This window comes from Anguilla anguilla, chromosome 2 (genome assembly GCF_013347855.1).
Source record: "Anguilla anguilla isolate fAngAng1 chromosome 2, fAngAng1.pri, whole genome shotgun sequence".
Taxonomy (NCBI): Eukaryota; Metazoa; Chordata; class Actinopteri; order Anguilliformes; family Anguillidae; genus Anguilla; species Anguilla anguilla.
Genome location: NC_049202.1, coordinates 69,720,868 through 69,744,585, shown reverse-complemented (window position 1 = coordinate 69,744,585; position 23,718 = coordinate 69,720,868). Strand labels below are relative to the sequence as shown.

General features: G+C 43.8%; 2 protein-coding genes across 2 annotated transcripts in view; both read right to left on the bottom strand.

Moving 5' to 3' along the window:
• Positions 1–23,718, bottom strand: part of LOC118220170 (E3 ubiquitin/ISG15 ligase TRIM25-like) — a 123,113-nt gene that overhangs the window by 70,887 nt on the left and 28,508 nt on the right. The window contains exons 10-12 of the mRNA XM_035403857.1: positions 19,759–19,806; positions 19,547–19,621; positions 19,265–19,300 (exon numbers count right to left, since the gene is read on the bottom strand). Of these exons, the coding sequence (XP_035259748.1) occupies positions 19,265–19,300; positions 19,547–19,621; positions 19,759–19,806 (159 nt within the window). The remainder of the gene's footprint in view (positions 1–19,264; positions 19,301–19,546; positions 19,622–19,758; positions 19,807–23,718) is intronic.
• On the bottom strand, positions 254–1,731 carry LOC118220174 (E3 ubiquitin/ISG15 ligase TRIM25-like). The gene is made up of 2 exons (XM_035403866.1): positions 1,662–1,731; positions 254–964 (listed from the first exon to the last, which is right to left on the bottom strand). Exon 2 carries the CDS (start codon positions 937–939, stop codon positions 277–279), a length of 663 nt encoding a protein of 220 aa, XP_035259757.1. The 5' UTR covers positions 940–964; positions 1,662–1,731; the 3' UTR covers positions 254–276.

Sequence of the window (23,718 nt, the reverse complement as noted above, 5' to 3'; positions counted from 1 at the left end):
TCATGACTACCAATACAATATACATGCACAACATTGTTGAACATGTTTCGTGGTGACTGTGGTGAATAATTGAACGTACATAAGAACACATTAACATGCTTTAAGTGTTTACTAATGCCTGATGCATACTCACTTTCACACTTTGCTGTTCCTTCATCTGGGACAAGACCAATTGGGTCTTCTCTATCATACCATCCAGCTGAGACAGCTTCTTCTTTAAGTCAGACTAGAAAATTAACACAGTTTTTTTTTTAGTGTTTGAAACGTTGGAAGATTTCACTGCCAAAAAGTTAAACGGCACTTTTCTCGGAGTTGGGGAAAATTACGCACCTCTCGCAGAACCCGTTGTTCGTCTGGCGTACGGAAGGTGCAGTCCTTGTGCTCTTGCTGCAGACAGAAGCTGCAAATACAGCGTCCGTGCTGGATGCAGAATAACTCCATAATTTTTGAGTGGTCAGGGCAGATGCGCCCCTGCAGGTCTGCCAGTGGCTCGCGGAGCTGGTGTGTGGCAAAAACCGGGTTCTCCTGGTGTGGTCTCATGTGCTCCACACAGTAGGACGCCATGCAGGTGAGGCAGGTCTTGCATGCCTTTCCCCCCATGCAAGCGTCGCATTTAATCGGCGCCGCCTCTGGCTCCGTCTTCGTCGTCGTGGTGACATCGCTGAAGATATTGGCCTTTGACTTCAATTTGAACTTGTCAAGCACTGCGTCAAGAACCGTGTTCTTCCTCAGCTCGGGTTTGGTGACGAAGTGGGACCGGCACTGCGGACAGTTGAAACCGAGTCCCGTCTGTTCGCTGTCCCGCCATGTCCCATCCAGGCAACCTTGACAATAGTTGTGGCCACAAGGCGTGGTCACGGGGCTCTCGAAGAGACTGAGACATATACTGCATGTGAGCTCCCCCTCGAGGCTCAGCAGAGAGGACATGTCGTCAGCCATGGCGAGACAGGTGCTGCACTGAAACCTGCGCGAGGCAGAAACGAAACTTACGGGATAGAACGAAATCGAAACTTACTTGCTCAAATCACCGTAGCCATGTACGTGGCTTGTAGCTTTCTGCTAACCAGTGAACGTAACAGCGGAGGAAATATGACCTTATCGGGTGCTGCCTAGATTACTGTACAACTTGAATACAGAATAACATTTAGATAAAATTCAACTCTACAACTTAAAAACAGAATAACATTTAAAGGCTTTTTTAAACTCATTCCTTCCTCCAACAAGAGTGCCTTGAACTGCATTGAAGTACGCCCAGTTTTATACTTTTTGCACTGCGGCACCCTCCTTTGCTCCCTTCGAAACATTTAAATTCAATTCAGTTTTATTTGTCTAACACTTTTTACAGAGGGACCATCACAGTGTCACAGATAGCCTACACGTTACAGAAACCCAGGAAATAAAGTGAAGTGTCTGTTTTCTTGTCTGAATTAAGCGAGAACCTTTTTCTTCTGGATCTGAGACCATCCCATATCTCAGAGGATCCCCCCAAATTCAGAAAATTAATCTAAAAATGTAATTTAAAAACCTAAAATTTACAACAGCAAACAGATGTATTTAGCTGGATTGACAGTTCCGAAGCTCGCATTACTTTTTGATTTGACTTAAGCAAAAGCAAAAAAACAATATTTATTGATTGTTGGATAATTATATAGCCTACTTACCAATGCTACTTTAGAAAGTCAGGTAGAGCTACACTGATATGTTTGGTTGTTTCTGAACCCTCTTGATATGCCAACTCCGCAGACGTCACTGAACTGGGTTGTGGTGGATGCATGTGTACGCTTTTTGGGTGGATGCTGAGTTTGCGCATGACACGTCTGTTCCAGCTTGACTTGAACATTAACTAGCTAGTGTGATGACCCCTCCCACTCTGCTTGTGGCTCCTTGTGTGTGTTTTGCCTGTTTTTCCTGTCCCTGCGTAGGAGGTGTGTCAGGAGGATGAGCCACACCTGAATCAATTCCTCCTGATTGTAGAGTTTTGTTTGGTGGTGTTTTTTGGTTTACTATTAGTTAAATAAACCTGTTCACTTTAATTCCTGATTTATTGTGTGGTCTCCCTTATTTTGTATGAACTTTGAGCTGGTTCATGACAAAGTGGGGGCTCTTCTTTCTTAAATGGACTAGTTTAAGTGGCTTTGTGACCTAGTAGTGTTGGAAATTGATTTTGGACTTTCCAGGTAAGTAACACTTGGGAAGGTTTATTCTGTGCCATATTTGATTGTGAAATTAGTTACTAGTGTAAACTTTTGTGGGAGATGCACACAAGTAATTGATTTTTGGTCTTGGGGGAGAGAGGGCTTGGTCAGTCCCTAGTCGCTCATTTTTTGGTGCAGTGCTGGTTCTAAATGAATGGCCCTCTTTTTTTGGGTTTTTTTGGAGTTCTATTCCCCTGCTAGGTTTCAGACAGCGGGTTCTGTTTAGGGAATCCGTTGATTTAACTATAGTGTGGTGGTGAACATGGGTGGAGCAGTGGTCTCGGGAACACCTCAGGGGCTTCTGGGGGGGTTGCTGGTTAAACCAGTTGTTTTCCCACCCCACTGATTTAGAGTGTATAAATACCCCCCAGAAGTACCCACTCGAAGACTAGGGTTGAGTTAGGTAGTATTTGGTGAGGTAGGTTGGGGGATTGGACTCCAGTTTTTTTCTTTTTTTTGCCATTCTTGAGTGTGAACCTGTTGCACTGTTGATTGTCCTCTACTTATAGGTAAGTGGCTTTGAATATGAGTTCTATTGTGAAGGATTTTATTCAGACTCCTTCAATGTAGTTATTGGATCAGTGTACGAAGAACCAATTATTAATGATTGCTGAGCACTTTGATATTGAGGTGACTGATAAACGTTTGAAAGAAAATGTGAAAACTTTTTCATAAGTAAACTGGTGGAAATGAGATTTTGTCTGAAGATGTGGGTAAACATGATGTGATTTCACCTGCAGTGACCCCTGAGGCTTTAACGTTTGAAGAGCAAAAGGAGTTGTTATCTCTTAAATTGGAACGTGAAAAAATGATACAACAAGTGGAGTTGGAAGTGATGAAACAAAAAAATGAGTAGACAAAATTGGAACTGGAACACTATAGATTGAACCTGGTAAACGAGGGAAAACTGTATGGAGGGGTTGCTGTTCAGGAAGAAAGTCGATTTAATGTCGGGACTAACCTGACATTGCGTCCCAAGTTCACAGAAAAAAATCCAGACCTGTTTTTCCTCTTTATTCGAGTGGGTGGCAGGGTCCCGGAACTGGTCTGACGAGGAGTGCACATTGTTGTTACAGTGTGTCCTCACAGGTAAGGCACAGGAGGCCTATGCTTCTTTGACTGTAGCAGAGAGTAAGAATTATGATGTTAAGACTACAGTGTTGCGGACGTATGAACTGGTTCCCGAAGCCTATCGGCAACGTTTCAGGAATTGGAGAAAGAAGGAACACCAGACTCATGTTGAATTTGTGCGAGATTTGGTTGTACAGTTTAATCGCTGCTGTTCCACATCAGAAGTTAAAACTTTTCAAGAACTGTGTGATTTAGTAACACTTGAGCAACTAAAAAACTGCGTACCAGATAGCATTCCTACTTACATAAATGAACGAAAAGTTAAAATGCCCCAAGAAGCAGCAGTTTTGGCCGATGAGTATAGTCTGATTCCTAAAAATACATTTGGTGAAGCCGGTTTTAATGTGCAGAACTATGGTTTTTCAGTAGGGATGCACTGAAATGAAAATTCTTGGCTGAAACCGAAAATAAGGAAACACTTGGCCGAAAACCGAGTACCGGTATTTCTTCATTCATTTGCCCATTTGTACCATTGCATAAATTAAATCAATTTTGCTTTTGATTTATGTGTGAGAGAATGTGTAAGGATCTATAGGTGTGGCAGCAATCACTTCAGGGTGTCAGATCAGGACAATATTTGGTGCTCGGGTGAGTGTGGAAAAAAAGAGATGCAGAGTCCAGGTCTAAGGTTTAGGCTGTTTATCTATCCCAAAGGGCTGTACACAAAAAAGGTGTGTGTGTGTGTGGTTGTTTTTATGAATGCACATGCTAAAAGAAATGTTCATCAGATGTCACCCTGATCCGAAATAGGAGAGGAGCTGCCACCGTCCGCATGTCTCGCTCACTGCTGCGTTCGCGAGAGGAAAACACGCACAGAGGGACGGTCTTTTGTACAGCCGCCCCCAAATTTGGTGTGCAAATTTGACATCGGGGAAGCCTCCACTACGTCTCAGTAACATCCCGGGGTAGAGCAGGCAGTCTGATAAGCCGTACCACCGGGCGAGCGTAGGTCCGGTCCTTCACCTGGATGACCGCAGTTCTCACTCGGCCGTCTGCCCCAGGTATGACGGTCTTCACTGTTCCCACTTGCCAAAGAGCCTTTGGAGTCTGCTGATCGACAATGAGGACTACAGTGCCGACGACGATGTTGGTTTTCTCGGTATTCCATTTCTGCCTTGCTTGCAAGGTGGCCAGGAAGTGCCGTATGAAGTGCCTCCAGAAGTGGTCGGCCAGGACTTGAGTATGTCTCCACCTTGCGACTGAGCAGTTCCGATTCTGGGTAGACCACTTGTGGCAGGGAGCAGTCCGGCTGCCCAATCAGCAAGGAGTTGGGTGTGACAGGATCCGGGTCTGCTATGTCCGTGGAAACATAATCCAAAGGCCTGGAGTTGAGGATGCTCTCTATCCCTCGATCAAGACGGTCCTGAACACCTCCGCCGACACGGTCTGACCTCCGAATGTGGTGCGGAGGGCTGTCTTCGCAGATCGCACCTCTCTTTCCCAAGATCCACCGAAGTGAGGAGCATTAGGTGGATTGAAGCGGAACCGGATCTGTTCTGCTGCCAACTGGTCTCGGACGGCAGGCTCCAGGGCCTTGAATGCTTCATGCAGCTCTCTACTTCGTCCTTTGAAGTTGGTGCCTTGATCCGATAAGAGCTCAAAGGGCTTTCCCCTATGAGCGATGAAGCGTCGGAGCGATATCAGAAAGGAATCAGCATCCATATTAGCTAGCAGGTCCAGGTGGACTGCCCAAGTGGTCAGACACTTATACAGGATGCCCCACCTTTTCTCAGTTCGTCGTCCCACTTTGACAAGCATAGGGCCGAAGCAGTCCATCCCAGTAGAATAGAAGGCAGATCGGAAGAGCCTCAAACTTGAGGGGGGCAAATCTGCCGTTCTTGGAACCTCCGGTTGGCCTCTCCACTTCCTGCATTCAGGACAATTATGTTGATGCCTCCTCACTGCTTCTCTACCCCTCAATATCCAGTACTTCCTGCGCAGTCCAGCGAAAACACGTTGTGGTTCCCACAAATACTTTATACCGGCATGAGTCTGACTGGAGCCAGTTAAGTACTGTGGTCGAGTCTGTCCAGTACACCATCTCCTGGGCGTCAAGAGTGAGCTCTCTCTTCAGTTCCGAAGCCAACTGTGCTCCTGTCAGGGCTCTGCACAGTTCCAGCCTGGGGATTGAGAGTTGCTTCTTGGGCGCGACTCTTGATCTTGCGGCCAAGAAGGCCACGTGGAATTGTCATTCACCCTCGTCAGTGCGCAGGTAGGCCACGGACCCATACGCACTCTCAGAGGCATCGCAGAACGCATGAATGCTACGACTGCTGTTGCTGCAGTCCAGACTTTAGCCAGTGTAGCATCTCGGCAGCATTATCTGTGACAGCTGGGGAAGCTCACTTTCTCACACCCGCCAGGCTTGGAGCAGGTCTTCTGGTAGGTCGGCATCACAGAGATGTTGCACAATGACCTTGGCTCTCGTGGTGTATGGGATGATGAACCCGAGAGGGTCGTACTGCTGGGCAAGCAGTCTATAGCTGTTGCGCATGGTTCTTGGCTTCCACTCTGGTGATGCTTGTATCACAGCGTATCAGACTTGCACTGCCATACGAGCCTGAGAGTGCGCTCTTGAGGGTCAGCCGTCTACTGGGTGAACCAGAGTACATTGCTTTCTGACCGGGACTCTCTTGGTAGGTGGCCAATGACTGTGGGAACATTGCTAGCCCATTGCTGCAGTTCAAATCCACCCTCCATGAGGAGGGATTGCAGTCGGACCACCAGCTTCTTAGCTTGCGCTTCGGAGGGGAGGCTCTGCAAACAGTTGTCAACATAGAAACAGCGTTCTATTGACAGACAGGCATCTTCTCCTGGCTCCGTGTGCCTTTGGACATGAGCTTGGAGTGCAAAGGTGGCACAACACATAGCCATAAGCAGGACGATAGCGATCCTCAGGGCGGCTTCTACGAACAGGAGGATGTTGTCTGCCATGTTGCCAATAGTAGCGATCATCATGATGGGCTCTCAGACCAGGCTGTCGATAAGATGCAGCAGGCTGACTGTGGCTGTCGTCATGGTGACGATAGGCATCATCTGGCCGGGAACGATACCTGCCATCAGGTTGACTGAATGTAATATCGTGGTGGGGGCGGTAGCTGTTCACAGGTTGACTAAGCTCAACAGGAAGCTTTAACTTGGCGGTAAATGAACTGAAGGAGAAAGCACACAGGTCATTCTATGCCATAAAGAAAAATACTCAAATTATACTGCCTGTAAAAATTTGTCTTAAAATATTCCAATCAGTGATTCAACCAATTGCATTATATGGCAGTGAAGTGTAGGGTCCGCTCACAGAGCAAGATTTTACAAAATGGGACAAACACCCCATGCACAACTTTGTAAAAACATCCTACATGTCCAGAGGAAAGCACCAAACAACGCATGCAGGGCAGAATTAGGCCAATACCCATTATGAATTAACATCCAAAAAAGGCCAGTCAAATTTTGGATTCACCTCAAAAACAGTGACCCCCACTCTTATCATTACAAGGCCCTGAAATACCAAGAGATGACCCCAAAGAAGAGTCCCCTCAGCCAGCTAGTCTTGAAGCTTAATTCATTAACCCCTACTAACACAAAGCAGCCTCAAAACAGCATCATACAAACAATTAGAGTCAACCAAATTATAGCAAAACATAAAGAAAATTACTTCACCTATTGGGACACACAAACAAAAATACAATGCAAATTAGAATGCTATCGGGCCCTAAAAAGAGAGTACACTGTGGCAGATTACCTGACCACAGTGAAAGATTTAAAAACAAGGAAAATATTGACAAGATTTAGACTCAGTGAACACAACCTGGCTATCGAGAGAGGTAGACACCGGCAGACCTGGCTGCCCAGAGAGGACAGGTTGTGCTCACTTTGTGACATTGAAGAGGTGGAGACAGAGCTTCATTTCCTCACAAAATGTGTGAAATACAGAGAGACAAGGTCACTGTTCTTCCTCAAAATGAAAAAAATCTGCCCACAATTTGAGATGCACTCAGAGACAGAGAAGCTGTCATTCCTTTTGGGAAAAAGAAGGGAATGTGTAGATTTGGCAGCACAATACATTGTCACTTGTCACAAACTGAGGGACAGGGAGTAACATTGACACCAAAAAAAGTAAAATTATTATAGTTCATTGACATTTTGTATGCGTTATGTTCTAGATGTAGAATTTTATGTCTGTGGTCTGGATTTTATATTTTTTCTGTTTATTGTAGTTAAATTGTTATTGCCTGTCTGTTATGTTTGTCACGTGAGTGTATGCTTTGGCAATGTAAGTGTACCCTTACCATGCCAATAAAGCTTATTGAATTGAATTTGAGAGAGAGAGAGAGATAGAGAGAGAGAGAGATCTTCTGTGATCGCGATAACAGTTCACTCTTGGGTTTGTACACTCTCTCCCCACCTCTCCCTTCTCATCCAGTGGTCCTTTCCCGTTCGCCAAGTAATGTCGGTGATGTCTATGGCGTCAATTTAACCCTCCTGTTATGTTACGGGTAAAATTGACCCTTTTTAAAGTTTGAAAATCTAGGAAAAATACTTAAAAGTATTTTTTCAGTATGAAACTTCTTCTACTGGCCTTAATTAGTGTAATCAACATTTGAAATGAAAATGGTTCATTTCATGTATTTGCAAACCCCCCCTGCATGTTTATATCACAGAGATACTGTTCGGGTCCATTTGACCCGACAGTGAAAGTGGAGGCTAAAAGGGGTCAGATATAGACCATTTCTTTCTTTGCAGATGTGAGACATAAGGTATTTCCTACTCCCTCCCACCATATTTCACCCCAATCACACACACACACACCCGCATGCACACACGCACACACAGACACACACATACATGTTTGTATTGCTATACTTGTGAGGACTTCCCATTGACTTACATTCATTCCGTAACCTCTAACCCTAACCCTAACCCCAACCAATACATGCCTAACCCTAAGTCCTAACCCTAAAACAGTCTCTTGAACTTGTGGGGACCAGCAAAAGGTCCCCACCTTGCGTAATTTTCCTCATCCTTCTATCCTTGTGGGGACATTTGGTTCTCACAAAGATAGTAATACATGCTGTGGTGTGGGGGTGGCTGGTTTAAGCAGCCACACCTGCCCTGGGTCAAGCTAATTAGACCTGGCCAATTGGATAATTGGTTAAGAATTAGATAATTGGCCAGGCTAATTGGGCCCAGGAACAGGAGTGGCTGCACCTGTGCGTAGTGAGGTAATCACGGCGCACAGGTTAAATCTGCCATCCCCACTCACACGGGGAGCTTCGGTCATGACTGGGTTACATCTGCTCACTTGGCGTTACCATCTTGCCAAACCCTTGTAAAATAAAATCTGGACTGTTGGAACATCATCTCCCTGTGTCTCTGTGCTGGAGGGCCCCAAGGAAAGCCACTTCGGTGGCCTGTGGCAGGCGTGTTTGCCACACATGCCAATACACACACACACACACATTTCACCCCAATCTAACACACACAAATACACATATACATATAAACACTCTTTCTCCTTATTATCCATTATCCCTACCTCACCTGTAAAGTGCGAGAAAGTGCAGATATGCCAAACTGTTGGTGATCAAGTATAGGGCCCTTCAATTGTCCAAGTTCGTCTTCACAGACACCACAGCCCTAGTGTCTCATGAGCACTCTCCATAAAAATGCCGAAATCAGCACCAGAGAGGACCAGAAACCAAGCATGATCCTAGATTACAATGCCACCGAAGGGGGGGTGGAACAACTTGGACAAAGTAACGGGGTCCTACAGCACCAAGCGAATGACTGTGCGCTGGCCTTTAGGCATTTTTTATAACATAATTGATGTATCGGCCTACAATGCGTTCATCAACTGGACGGAGATTTTTCCTGAGTGGAATGTGTCAAAGCTGTACAAGAGGCGCATCTTCCACGAGAAGCTGGGGAAGGCACTTGTGGTACCGCATATACAACGGAGGCAGCACAAGGACCCCAGCCACTGCAGCCACAGTGAGGGAGATCCAGGAGAGGGCTGCACCTAGTACACCAGTGCCTGAGGTAAGTAAGTGTGTGTGTGTGTGTGTGTGTGTGCGCGCGCGCGCGCACCTCTGCGTGTCAGGGGATCGGGATCAGCAAAAAGACATAGTAATCATCTCCCTCATCTTTCTAGGTTGCTGCTGGGGGAAGAAGGAAGTGGAAAAGGTGCCAGGTCTGCATGACGTCAAGATGAGCACGACATGTGCGACGTGCAAAATTAATTTGCACAAAGCATACCGTGACGACTTGTCCCTCATGTGCTGTGTAGATACACAGATACACACGCACACACACACACACGCCTCGTTCATATTGCTCATCTCTTGTTCATTTTTGTTCATTTCTGGTTCTAAACATTCAAAGTATTGCATAAATAAAGATTACTTTCAATAAAAATCCTTATGACGCATTTGGCTTGATTTTAAGTGAACGGGTCAATTTGACCCTGAACAGAAGAGGTGTCTCATCTCTATTTAACAACACCCCATGAAAAAAAAAATGTTTAAAAATGTAAAACAAATTTAAAATTAAATGTTATATAAAACTAGTGTATTTTATATCTAGGTTTTTCCAATATACAGAAAAAAGAGTTTGAACATGTATTTTTTATTAAAAACGAGTGAATTATCCTAATGAAACCATGATCTGTGAGAGGTAAATAACACCATTGCACTGTTTTCCTTTCATAAAGAGAATTAATGATGAGTAGAACCATGCATTAAGACAACATGGTTCTACTCGTCAAGGTCTAGATTGAAGAGCATGATAAATAAATCAGTTGAATCAAGTGGGCTAAAACAGAAACCTACATCAAGACTGGCACTGTTCTGATAAGATTGGACATCCCTGATGTCCCATATATTCAAAACAGAGATGCCCACATAAGTCCTGAATGATACTGTATCAGCCTGCTGTTGTTTTTCTATTTTGGCAGCAATTTTATATCAGATTAGCTGTGTTTCTTAGTGTGTGTCTTAGCTGTGTGTCTTCATTGGCAGACATGATCTCAGGAACTGGTACCATCCGGTCGCTGACAAACTGGCTTTTAATCTCATCTGAAGATCTGTGTCTGTGTTGTCAATGTTTTTCTGTTTCATTGAGAGTCACTGTCATGCCCACGCCCCAGAAACCACTGTCACATATTTTTATTTACATCTCTAGTAATGTCAAGACATACCACTGTAAACATTAGTTTATTTTAATAGGAGTGCTTTTTAGTTATTTTGTGCCCTGTCTCATGCAAGTTAATTTGCTGACTTCTAAAAAATTATTTTAGCGTTACTTGACTTTGACTTTCCTGTGCAAAATGGCCAAATAGACATAAACCCCAAATCTCAATTCTCTGAAGTACTGCTTTGTACATGAAAGCCATTCTTCCCACCAATGAAAATGAACGTTGATCGAAAATTCGTTGATAATGATATACAGCTCTGGCCAATAGCATAAGGGAGGAGGAAACACTTTTTGGTGAATTCCGGAGGCGTTGGTAAATCTGCAGCCGTTCTTCATATGACCATGTAAATTACAGATAAATCATATTCCCTTTTGTGTTTACAATGGCATGTCATGTACACAAACCGCAGTTGGAGCCGACTGATCCATCACCTGTTCTTTCTTCTCCTTTGCTGTCGCCCTTTCATAAAGTAATGGCCATGTGTTGCAGGTCAATGCAGAGGGTTTTCACACAAATGTTTAACACAAGCGAAAATAAGATTAATGATATGCTTGTAATTTTAGATACGTTTTTTCACATGAGACAAAAACTCTTACTCCAGGAGAAATCAAACAGAAACATGACATGAATTTGTTTTGGCGTTGGTTATTTTGTGATTAATATTGGCAATATTATTGTACTTTGTATTACTAGAGATGTAAATAAAAGATATACCATTACAGTTTTCAGTATTTTAAAAGTAATTTTATACTGTACGATACACAATGTTCCTGTAATCCATTTGTAATTGTACTTGATTTGAATCTTGTTGGGTTCCTAGTATTTTTCTGTTTCAGCTTTGCTTTTATTTGTTGTAACTGTCCAGTCATGCCCAGTTATTTCCCCTAACAAATGTTTTGCCAGATACAATCCCCCCCCCTAGTGTTGCCTGTGCACTAGGAGGATACAGGTGCTAAAAAAATATATTACGGGGGCATGGTGGGGAAAGGGAGAGGGACGGTTGGGGAGGTTAGGGCTCCTTGTCTAACTCTCATCAGTTCACTACGTGCCTCAGTGAAATAATGTGGTTCTTGTCAGAATATTCTAAGTTATCCTTTATGGCAGACCAGGTTTCTGTAAATCATGTGCAATTCTACTTGTGTTGAAACCTGTCATGCAAGTTGGATTCCCAATTCTCTTCTGTTTCACTTTTGCTTTCGCTATTTTTGCCTTTTAATGCCAATAATCAGCGCGAGCAGATATTCACTGCGCGAGTAAAACAAGCAGCCACGCGCGCAGATATTCACTGCGCGAGCACAAAACCACTTTCACGTGCGCAAATTTCAACACCGCCAGTAAAACAGTGAGCCCCGCGCGAGCTGGTTCTCCTCGCTCGCGAAGAGCCACTTCCTCCTCGCGCGGAGTAGAATTGATTTTTGGCGGTGTGGGAGCGGGGATGGGGTGGAGACTTATGCTAATGTGTTCACTGGTATGATTGGTCACAAATACGAAGTCTAACACTTCCTATGCCTTCTAAGGGACGATATGGAGACACAAGTTGTGAGTAGCCTACCGGACATAATGCAGTGTCATTAAATGTTATAATTAATATATGTAATTAAAGCCCCATTCAGATCAGATTTAGTGGGTAATACCTGGGTTAATGGAATGCCCATTGTTCTCTTGAAACCCAGCATTTGGGTGGGTATTTAGTTGGTCGGTACCATTCACACACTTGAGCTGGGTTGTTTACGATTCCATCGTCATTGCTAGGGCAACGGCTGTTACAGACCGCAGATAATTTTTTTTAAACGTTGTTAGACCTGTTTCTAACTAGCTGTAGTGACTGGTTAGCTAGCTAGCTGCAGTAACTGCCTAGCAATCGATAGTTAGCTAGCTAACGTTGTTAGCGACGTTAACTCAGAAAACGTTACTTATAACTACTAGCCAGGTCTATTGGAAACGATTGTAAGCTAGCTAAAAACGTTAGCGGTTACTAACTTGCTAGCTAATAACGTTAGCTAACTGTCAAGACGTTACAGCCGACCCACTAAATACCCACCTAAACGCTGGGTTTCGAGAGACATTGCTTGTGTCCGGTAGGCTACTCACAACTTGTGAGTACACTGCCAAAAATCAATACTACTCCGCGCGAGGAGAAAGTGGCTCTTCCCGAGCTCGGAGAAATATTTTGCGAGCGAGTAGAACTAGCTGGCGCGCGGCTCATTGTTTTACTTGCGGTGTTGAAATTTGCGCACTTGAAAGTGGATTTGTGCTCGCGCAGATGCGCGTGGCTGCTTTTTTACTCGCGCAGTGAATATCTGCTCGCACTGCTTTTTAGCATTAAATTGACGTCATAGATGTCACGGTCTGTTTTCGAGCTGAGCGACGGAGAACGGTGATGGCGCCCGCCTGTCATACCAAGAGCAACTCCTGATATTTTTAAAGAAGCTCAAAGACGTGTTCGATGTTTGTGACGACGATGCGGACGGATAAGTTATTTGAGCATTTCGTGGATCTTGGATTGCAGTTCGGGCAATGAGATGAGGTAAGACTGTAAAAGAATCAGTAGGTATTTTCAGCATTTAACACATCCGAGCTGAAATAAACGTATTCAACGTATGTTTGCATAAAACAATATGGAATTGCGGCTTACAATGGGAGTTAAGTTTTTTCTAAGAGCATTGCTGCAAAAGACGGAACTATTACATCTGGCAAATAGGTAGCCTATGGACAAGTGAACGTAATGACAAGCTAATGTGTTTAAAGGGGAATTTCACTTTATAACACTTCTGGAATCATTTTCACACCTACCCAGAGTTTTGTGTGCATCCCAGACGGGGTTTAGGTTGCTTGCTTCAATATTTGGATATTTGTAGATTTTTGAATCCCGTGTGAGCAAACACCCCCCCCCCCCCAACCCCAACCCCAACCCCAACCCCATCCCCATCCAATAGAAGCCCATTCAACATCAAACTCCACGTTAGACTCATTGTAAACACACGTCCCTGCTTCTCATGACTGATATTGTCCTTCTAATGAATTGGTCGCCCTTTTTCACTAAAAGCAGCCGCTACAAAACATCGGTTTAACACTGCAGCCATTGGGCTGTGTAGAGATGCCACTTTGGTCAAACTGCTGATTTTGCAGGTGAGATCATTATGTACGGTGGCCAACAAGGGCAAACGCGCTGCAATGGCCCAAAACATTTCCATTAGGAGAAACGTGCTGCCGCTTCAGAAACGATGCCAATTCAAAAACACATACGAAAATCCAAAACAAATACAACAACGGAAACGTGCTGCAAATGAAAAAACGTGCTGCAGAAAGCCAAAACAAATACATTAACAGCAAACACGCTGCAAATACAGAAACTATGCAAAAGCAAAAACATGCTGCAAATGAAAAACCATGCTGCAGAAAGCCAAAACAGGCCGCTGAGCGCCAGGCACAGGGAGCGCGCTCAGTTGATCAGCTTGCAGAGCGTGATGGCCGTGCCGCTGGAGAAGATCCAGAAGGCTGGGTAGACGGTCTCGCAGAAGGGGTAGACGAAGGTGTGGAAGGGGTAGGCGCGGTCGGCCACGTTGTAGAAGGTGGCGGTGCCCTCGGTGCAGTCGAGCAGCACCCCCACGCGGCTGAGGCTGGGGGTGGCCAGGATGGTCTCGCTGCTGTTGTGCCAGGCGGACAGCTTGTCGTTGAACCACTCCACGCACCAGGACTGCGCGTTGCGGCCCAGGCGGCTGGCGGGGCCCTTGCGGTCGATGCTGTTGTAGGCCAGGCCCACGCTGCAGAAGTTGCTGCTGGTCATCTTCACCTCCCAGTAGTGGCGGCCCTGGGAGAAACCCTTGGTGCATAGCACCTGTGAGCACATGGAGAAGCGGGTGGGACTATTGGGGTAAGCGGCCGCCTCTTCGGACACTGAGGCCTTGGTGAAGTTCTCGGACAGCATGATGCGCTTGTGCGCCGTCCTGTGGTCCAGCGTGAGCACGGTTCCATCTGCAACACAGCCACCACGGGGCAGTCAGAACACACACACAGAGCCCAGGGCATCACCATGGCAATCAACACAAAGTGAGAAACCGACTCGGATAAGGTATCAGAAAGCAGCCTCTCTGCAATGAAACACACTCTATCCCCATCTGCTGCCTGTTCCAGTCATCTCTGGTCTTGTGCATTACCAACCAGTTTTATCTTAATGCAAGTATTGTAATGGGTTTTCCTTCCTTAAGGAAATAAGCGTCAACTCACACTTAAGAAGGTCATATCTTTTAGCTGTGGACATGATACTTGGAGGTGTTTCCTGTAGTGACGCTGTAGGAAAAAATAAGGGAACTTCAGTTTACTTGGAACAATTAGATTAACATAAATTTCAACACATTCAAAACATTTTAGTGGAAACATCCAGACATATTAATGTTCCGCATGGGTGTGCCTGCTGAGAGTAAAGCATGCAGGAACACCACAGCAAACAGTGACAGACAGTGCCCCATTTGACAAGGCAAGGTGTGGTGAGGAGACCAGTCATAAAGAATGGGAAAAGACAAGTTCAGTGGGTAGGCAGCAATACACATTGCACAAAAGACACAACATACTTGACAAGAGGACCATGAATTGTGGAATCTAGATGCACAAGCTGTAGAGGGAGTCAACATTAATGCTTTTGTTTTCTGTTCCAACAAATACAACTTTAACAACGGTACACAGTAAAATGTCCAGTGTTAATTCAACTCTAGCAGTGTTAATTGAACTCTTAACAGATAACACTTAACAGGTCCCATATTCCAGAGTGGGGCCAAATGTTATCTGTTTAGAGTTGAATTAACACTGTTTAGAGTTGAATTAACACCGTTTATGTCCCCTGCATTACAGAACTAAACTGTAAAAGTTGTTCTTGCTTCCAGCCTCTTGCATTTGGTCTTGTATAGAGGCACGTGATATCTATGATTAACATCATACTTCCCCTGTCTGGGCTTTGTATTGCTTGGACACAAGGACACGTATCTGCAAACAAATTTGCACTGGAAGGCTGTGGGTGTATGTGAAAGGCTTCTAAATGGTGGTATTCTTCAAGACATTTACAAGCCTTGCTTGTAGTTCTGCCATGTAAAAAATTCATTTTCATTGAAGACAGAATTCATAAAATGTTGTTCAGACAGCATTATGTCTCCCAGTGGATGCATATTTGTAAAAAATGAAATCAAAACTATTCGCTTCATGATCACCAAATTAAGTAATTACTACTGAAACATAAGAACTGAAAGTGAATCTTACTCATCAGGAAAGACTGGTGGAAATGTTTACACTCCAGTACAATGTATGTTCCAAATGAGTATGGCTCATTCATGGAATTATCAAATCTATTTAAGAAGCAATTCTAGCAACAAACAAACAAAAAAAAAAACTTCTACTGTTACAGACAATTTCAGTTCCCACTGACACAGTTTTTGAATAAGATGAGTGAATTAAAGCAAGCACACCTGGTTGGGTGCTGGGCTGTGCTCCAGCCATTTCCAGCCATGTGCTCCAATTAATTCAACATCTCCGCGTTTCAGCATTCGGCGTATAATTTCATTTAACGCATGATTACACTTTGTTCTGAATGTGGTTATTACAAGCGGACAACGAAAATGGAACCATAGCAGTGTTACAGGCCGAGGTTTTGTGGGTTCTTCACCGTGTGTAATAATGCATATTCCTAAGGCATGGCTTAGGTGTAGTCATGACCTTAGAAGACCTGGCTGATCAGTCAATCATTACTTATAGTGGAACTCAGTTATCAGCTTCCTCTCAAGTTAAAAGTACTGCTTTCCTCCAGCGAGGAGTGTGTTTCAAAGTGACAATACTCCTAACCATGGATTGTCCAAGATGTCCCTGGTAGTGCACTTTTTGACGGCGGTCAGTCATAAAGCTGCAGATCCATGGGATCAGGCCCAGTCTCACTCCAAGGTCAAGGAGGCACTGTACTGCCATTGTGTTATCTACAGCATCAAAGGCCTTAGCAAAGTCAGTTGTAATTAGTGTGCACGCTGAGCCCGGAACATCACAGGCCTTGTACGCAGAGTCCATCAAACTGACTAGATAGTGTGTTGTAGAACTGCATGGGATCTAGATTTGGCGTGATGTCATTCAGGATCCAATGCGCAGCAAACTGTTCCCATAGTTTAGAGAGCTGAGCTGTTAATGAGATCGGCCTCAGTTCCTCAATGTTTGGTGGGGAAGATTTTGGTATGGGGACAACAGTAGCCTCTTTCCATTGTCTAGGGACGACCCCTTCATCAAACGAACTGTTAATGATATCACAGATAGGAATGCTGATCTCGCATGCAAACTCCTTCAATATTCTTGGGGGAATCATGTCTGGGCCAGGGGATTTGTGGCAGTTGATGGAGGACAGTCTGCTATACACATCCCACACTGGAATAGTGGGCAATGGGGGGGATGGCAGGAAAGGAGGTAGAGCTGAACGTTGGAAAGGCAGAAGTGACTGGGACACTTTAACAAACTTTGTGTTGATTGCATTAGCAATTGTCACAAAGTCCTGGGGATTGATTCCAGGGACATTGATTCGGTCCACCTTTTTTGCAGTTTTGCACATCGATTTAACTCTATTGTGCCAAGCTCTAGAATTAGCTTTTTCCATGCCTTCCACTTTGGATTTGTAAAATTGTTTTTTTGCCGCATATATTTCCTTTTGGACCTTATTTCTGTAGAACCTTGCCAGGGCACATGATTTTCCAGTCTTGAAAGCTTTTTGTCTCTGGTGGATCAAATGCTTGATCTTGGGGGTGATCCATGGTTTGTCCGAAGGATACATTTTCACTGTCTTCATAGGGAAATGTCTATCAATTTCAGGCAGAATGGTATTGTAGAAGGCGTTGGCTTTTTCATTAGTGCTGGTTGCTTCATTCACCTCCTGCCATAGATGAGTGGTAATCCACCTGCCAAACTCACTCAAGCCAGGCTCCCTTATAGGTCGTACTACCCGTTTAGTGCACTGGAGAGCTCTTGTTTGTGCTTTAGGGCTCCAGAGGACACAACTGTGGTCACCTGAGCTAACAGGAGGGAGAATCTCAGGCTTCAGGTACAATGAGTTCATGTTAGTGATAATCATGTCAAGGATGGCTTCACCTCTGGTGTTGTTCTGAACCACCTGGCAGAGTTGGTTATCTAGGCAGATGTCATGTACTTTGAGGTGGTTGAAGTCTCCAAGAATTACAAGTCCAATGTTTGGGTACTTAGTACGAAGCAGGTCAGATGAGGCTATTAGATGTTCAATGAGTTCATCCTGATGTGGCGATTGGGGCGGTAAATACACCAGACACAGCAATAGCAGATATGTGCCGTGGAGGTCTCAGAGGTCTCACTTTCACCCACAGACATTCTAGATGGTCAGGAACCCTGATACAGGTTAGGGGATGTTATGGAACACAGTCTCTGATGTATAGTGCAACACCTCCACCACGGCGAGTGGTTTGGCATTTGGAAAACAAGGTGTAGCCATCTATACCCAGTAATTCTTCAGGCATGTGGGGAGTAAACCAAGTTTCTGAAATTGCAGCCACATCTACATGGTTTTTTATCAATATAGCCTGGAACTCATCAATCTTGTTTAAAAGAGATCTGCGGTTCGACATAAAGAAAGTTGGTAACATAGCATGGTTGGATGGTCTATTGTTCACTGCCTTGACTTTGATTAGGTTTGATTGTGATTTGTCCCCAGAATTCCTAGATCCAAAAAGTTGTGGTCTAGTGAGGTCAAATCTTCTGCTGACAACAGTCATAATCTTGCGCAAAATGTTCTTACCCCCTCCGCTTTCCCTGGTTGATATCCGTGCCACCCCTTCTTCGCTTAGGATCTTTCTCAGCTGAGGGCTTATTGGAGGGGCAGATTGTTTGAGGCTCTTGAGGAATTCCATAGAGTACTTTAAGACAGGTGCCGTTTCTGCCATTACTTCACAAAGGATAGGGAACATGTCAACAATTCATTCAAAAAACAGTTCCAAACCAGGTCATTAACACGGCACTCCAACGATATCAAGCGGATGGCAACTCCAAAGAGAGATATTTATTGGATTTTAGATCCACTTCTCCATGCACAAACGCACGAGGCGGCCATCTTGAGCGCCATCTTGTTGTTACCTAGCAAGCCACCATTTCGTATTTAGTAGGCTAACTAACCTCGTTACAAACTGCGTTATCACTTCATCTCGTCGGTAAGTACATTCTTTTTATATTAACTTAAGCAGTGTGTAGGTAACGTTAAAATAGTAGCATGAATGTAATGTTCGATATATTGTAACATTACATGACTTATTCATTGCCATCAAAATAACAACTTCACTTGTTTATTAATAACGTTAGCTTGATGACATTGATGTGCACGACAACGTTGTCATAAAGTTTTTCCCGACCGTGAAAAGTGCCTGACTTGTTTACATTTTGGACAGATGTGGCTACATAGTACATCCATCGTTGTTTCCATTGCAGCACTTTTGACATAAGTAATATTGGAAAAATTTCTTCTTATGGTGAAGAGTGCCTTCTGCAATCACTTGTTCTAAAAACCTTTCGTTGCTAAAAAACTGACTAGTCAAAATATGCCTTTAGGACATTAATTTCTGCATGTATATGCATATACATATATTTATTTTTAGGTATTATTAAATAGTGTGCTAGGTGCTTCAACTTCAAAAGTTCAACACATTTATGGCAAAGCTGTGTGCGTAAATCTCTGCTTCATTAATTCAGAGTAGAAATGAAGGTATCTTACTGTCTTCTTTAGATGAGTCCTGGTCAGGTTTCCTGGCTGAAATTAAGACAAAATATGTCACTATCTTCAGGATTATGCAAACTATGACAATGGATCTGTCTTCCTGAACAGCTGCCACATGTATACAGAAGCACATACTAAAATTTATGATTGAAATCACACTAGCCAGACATGCTGTTACACATTCATAAATGTATCTGCGGGATTGATCAAAATCTAAAAATGTAATAATCAGTCTAAAGCCACAAACTGGAATTCAGAAACTTAGAAATCAGGGCTTACTTGACAGGGTCTTCTTCTTCTTTGGTTCCATCTTTGTTGCAGGAGGGGGTCCAGGATTTACAGGATTAATTAGTCCTTATAAAGGAAATATAAATGGTGCCCAGTAACAAATTAATGAATATGACCATGAAAACATAATACTTTCTTATCCACAAACACCTGGAGTAAGCGAGCACGGCTAGCAAAATCTGTACACATTCATGCATGTTCACCTGGGAAAAGTGGATTGGGCAATAGTGGTGGACTAGCCATGTTGTCAGCTAGAAAAAAAATCAAAATTTAACTGTGAGTGCAGTGGCTCTCCGAATGCCCCTGCAGTTAGGAGAAAAGGTACAACTCAGAATCACACAGAATTTCAGTGTCATCCCCCACACCCAGAATTTGTCATGGTTCTGTGTTTCCGTCTCTGTCTTTCCTTGTTGGGCCGCCAGATGGCCGTTTTGTGTCCTGCTTGTACCCTGTTTAATTGTATTTCAACTGTTCAATTATTGTTTTTTGGTTGTCTCGTTTTCCCTTCCCTCTCTGTGGCCTGATTGTGCATTGTGCCCTGCTGTGTCTCGTCAGTGTCTTGTCTATTTAAGTTCCCTTCTCCCTGACTCAGGTGCTGAAACCTTGTTTGTGGGTGCCTCTGATTGTGTTCTGCCCCGCGTGTTTCCTCTGAGAGTAGCTTCCTATGTTTTTGCCCACTTTCCGTTTTTACGTGCTTTTGGATTTTTGGATTTACTTTGTCTCCTGTGTTATGAAGTTTTTCTTTGCGTTTTTTTGAGAGTTGCCCCGCGAGGCCTTTTGTTCCCTGCTTTAGTTCCTGTTCTGTTTAGTAAAGTCTTTGTTCACACCATTTTGAGTTTGGAGTTTTTTTTCCCCTCACTCTGCGTTTGGGTCCTAACCCCCCACGCACCCCGACAGAATTACATACGAATGCATTGAAGTCCAATTAGTGACGTAGTGATTCAGTTGGTTCTGAAGGATTGCAGTGGCTTAAATACAGCTAGGAACTGAACTTAATTTAGCCATTTGTGGTCTTGTTAAACCCATTTGGCAACGCCCTCCAATTGTGAGACACTGTCTTTTAGAAAGCCATAAAACATGCCTGAGTGCAATCCTCAAAGACCCAACCCCAGCACAAGTCATCCCGATTGAACATTGATTCAGTCCCATTTGATTTTCATTTCTCTCAATACTAAAACTCACCATTGACAGGTATGCTCCTCCAAATCTCTGCAGGAAGTTGAAAAACTGTGACTAGCCACAAACACATGATGCTCTTTACATATCCTCACACATTATTTCACAAGGCAAATAAACCAATCGACAACCCGGAATGACACAAACACACTAATAGTTGAATATCGGACATACTTCCTCACTAACCAATTAACCATGGATCCCTGCCCTGTGAACCCTCTCTACCAATTGGCAATGCTACCACCAAGCAGCCCTGCAGGGCTAACGACCACAGCTGGCACAGGCATGGTTGGGACTCGAACCCGGGTCATGGGGCTCCTCCATGCACTTGAATGAAACTGGTACCATAACCTGATGAGCCATCCAGCAAACTCACTTCTGTATTGTTTACAAATTTTTTTATAAATGAGCAACAAGTGTTTTAATGTTGCTCATACTTTTTAAGACGGTTCCTTTCACCATAAGTGTGGAAATTTTACGGAAATTTTAAACCCTCACTAAGGGAGAGGTATTGTCCGACTACCAAATTATAATTGAACAAAACAAAGGAAAAAACTGACCTTGCCGTTTCAAAACTCTAATGCTATGAGTGTCCAGCTGTAAACTGAACACCAAGACAGGATAGAGATATTCTAATGCTCAATCTTTTGTTCGGTGCATCTACTCCTGGATTGCCTTTGGTTACCTACTGCCCAAAGACATGCCAACATTTCTGTATTTTTCTTCTCAATTCATAAATTTACCAACACACACCAGCAGCTTACTTGTGATAACCATGGCAATAGGCTGGGCTTGGGTCCTAATGACAATATAACACACACATACGCACACACGTGTCGCGCATGTACACACACATGCATGGACTCTCGCACGCACACACACACACGCTCTCTCACTCTCTCTCTCATAAACACACACATACATGTGTCGCCCACGCACATGCACGGACTCTCACACACGTGCACGGAGTCTCGCTCTCACAAACACACACACACCTGGTTTGAGCAGTGCAACTCTATTATCTACAGGCTGCTTTAGTATGTTTTCCAGGTACTCTTTCAGGGCAGTGGCAGACTCAAGGTGGGCACGCTTGGTGTTGATGTTGAACCGAGGAATGTGCTTCTCAAAGTCCACAGCTGAAGGCAGGTCCACACTGGCCTACAACATAAGACCAGTGCAGAAATGTGTGGTGATTTTATTCTGCTGGTTTAAGCAGTTACACCTCAGTGAAACAACTGACATACCTTATCAATCTCTCAAATGACTAAGGAATTCTAAAAAATTTTTATTTTAAGCTAAATACATTTTCTATGATTCATGTTTTTGGGGTTCCCTGTGGTCACATGGAAGACCTTCACTGAGACACAGCTCGATACGGAACATTAAAGAGGAATCCTGAAGTTCACATTTTGAGTTGCTCCGGCAAAGGCACAGAATGCATGCTGCTCTACAAGAGCATCACCTGCAGGAAAGCCAGGGACTGCGTCTGGGCCAAAAGGCGGGTGATGCCGTCTCTTGCCCCGCTCATCTCCTCCACGTTCTGGTCGAACCTTTTCATCATTGAGAAGAGCCTGGACTGGGCACCCTCCTCCTCCTTTTCCATGCTCTTCACAGCCTGCTGCTCGTCTCTGTCGAGCATCTCCCTGATCTGCCTGTACACCATTTCTAGCTCTCGCTTCCGATTGGTCGCGGAGGCCTGAGGTGAACAAGCATGTGACTGTCATATCACTGCGCAGTATAAAATACGACTTGTTTATTCCAAAATTAGATAACAACTGCAGTCTAACTGACCAGCTACTTATGAGAGTAAGAAGCACTTTCAAAGTGAATGTGGACAGAACCAGTGGTGAGTAACAGCATCCACTTACTGATCTCGGGGTGCCACTTTCAATGTGGTGACAACAGCCATTTGTATGAAACTGATAAGAAACTTATGTGGGCTACTCCCTTGGACACCAACTTATTTGTTTCCAATTTTATTTATGATCTTTCCTCTTGAAACCTTGGCGGCACGCACAGACGCAGCGGCTCAGTGCTCCCTAAATTATTATTATGTATCTGTTTGGGCGGGTGTGCATGTGTGTGCGTGGGTGTGTGTGTGGATTGTTAGATGAACCGGCTTATGGGCTGCACAGCAAATTTCGTTGTATGGAATGTACAATGACAATAAAGGCATTCTATTCTATCTATTCTAATCTAGTCATATATGTTTACTCTGCATGTCAATGAAATTGAGAAAGAAGGACAAAGTGCATTTACAACATTTTTGGAAAAGTTTTTTCACATAAAAAATTCTGCTTTCATAAAACGTCTGCCCTTGATTCATTTGAATCATTTGAAAACCTCACACAACACTTCCAGTCTTAACACAAGCCAACTGCTTCAGGTCAAATTTGTCAATCTTTTCCTATCAGGAAAAAAAAAGGTTCTATGTTGAGAATAACGGGAACAACGAATAGAGATTTTATATCAAAATATAAAAACATTCTATTCCAATTTCAGTGAGGATTTTAAAGTTCGAGGTTAAGTATGATTGTTCTGCACACGTGTGTACCCAAGCCCAGAAGCATTACCATACTGAGCGGATGAAATGGGTTAATCATCAGTGCAAAATGATTACGCACATGCATATTTCGGATAAAAAAACTGGTTAATTTGGTCCAGTTGTGAACCATCAGAAAACAAATTCTACTACATTTTAAGTATAATCATGACTACTAATACAATATACATGCACAACATTGTTGAACATGTTTCGTGGTGACTGTGGTGAATAATTGAACGTACATAAGAACACATTAACATGCTTTAAGTGTTTACTAATGCCTGATGCATACTCACTTTCAGCACACTTTGCTGTTCCTTCATCTGGGACAAGACCAATTGGGTCTTCTCTATCATACCATCCAGCTGAGGCAGCTTCTTCTTTAAGTCAGACTAGAAAAGAAACACAGTTTTTTTTTTAGTGTTTGAAACGTTGAAAGATT

What these genes read in the sequence shown, in the direction of transcription:
- LOC118220174 (XM_035403866.1), bottom strand. Translation starts at nt 939, where the DNA reads ATGGCTGACGACATGTCCTCTCTGCTGAGCCTCGAGGGGGAGCTCACA.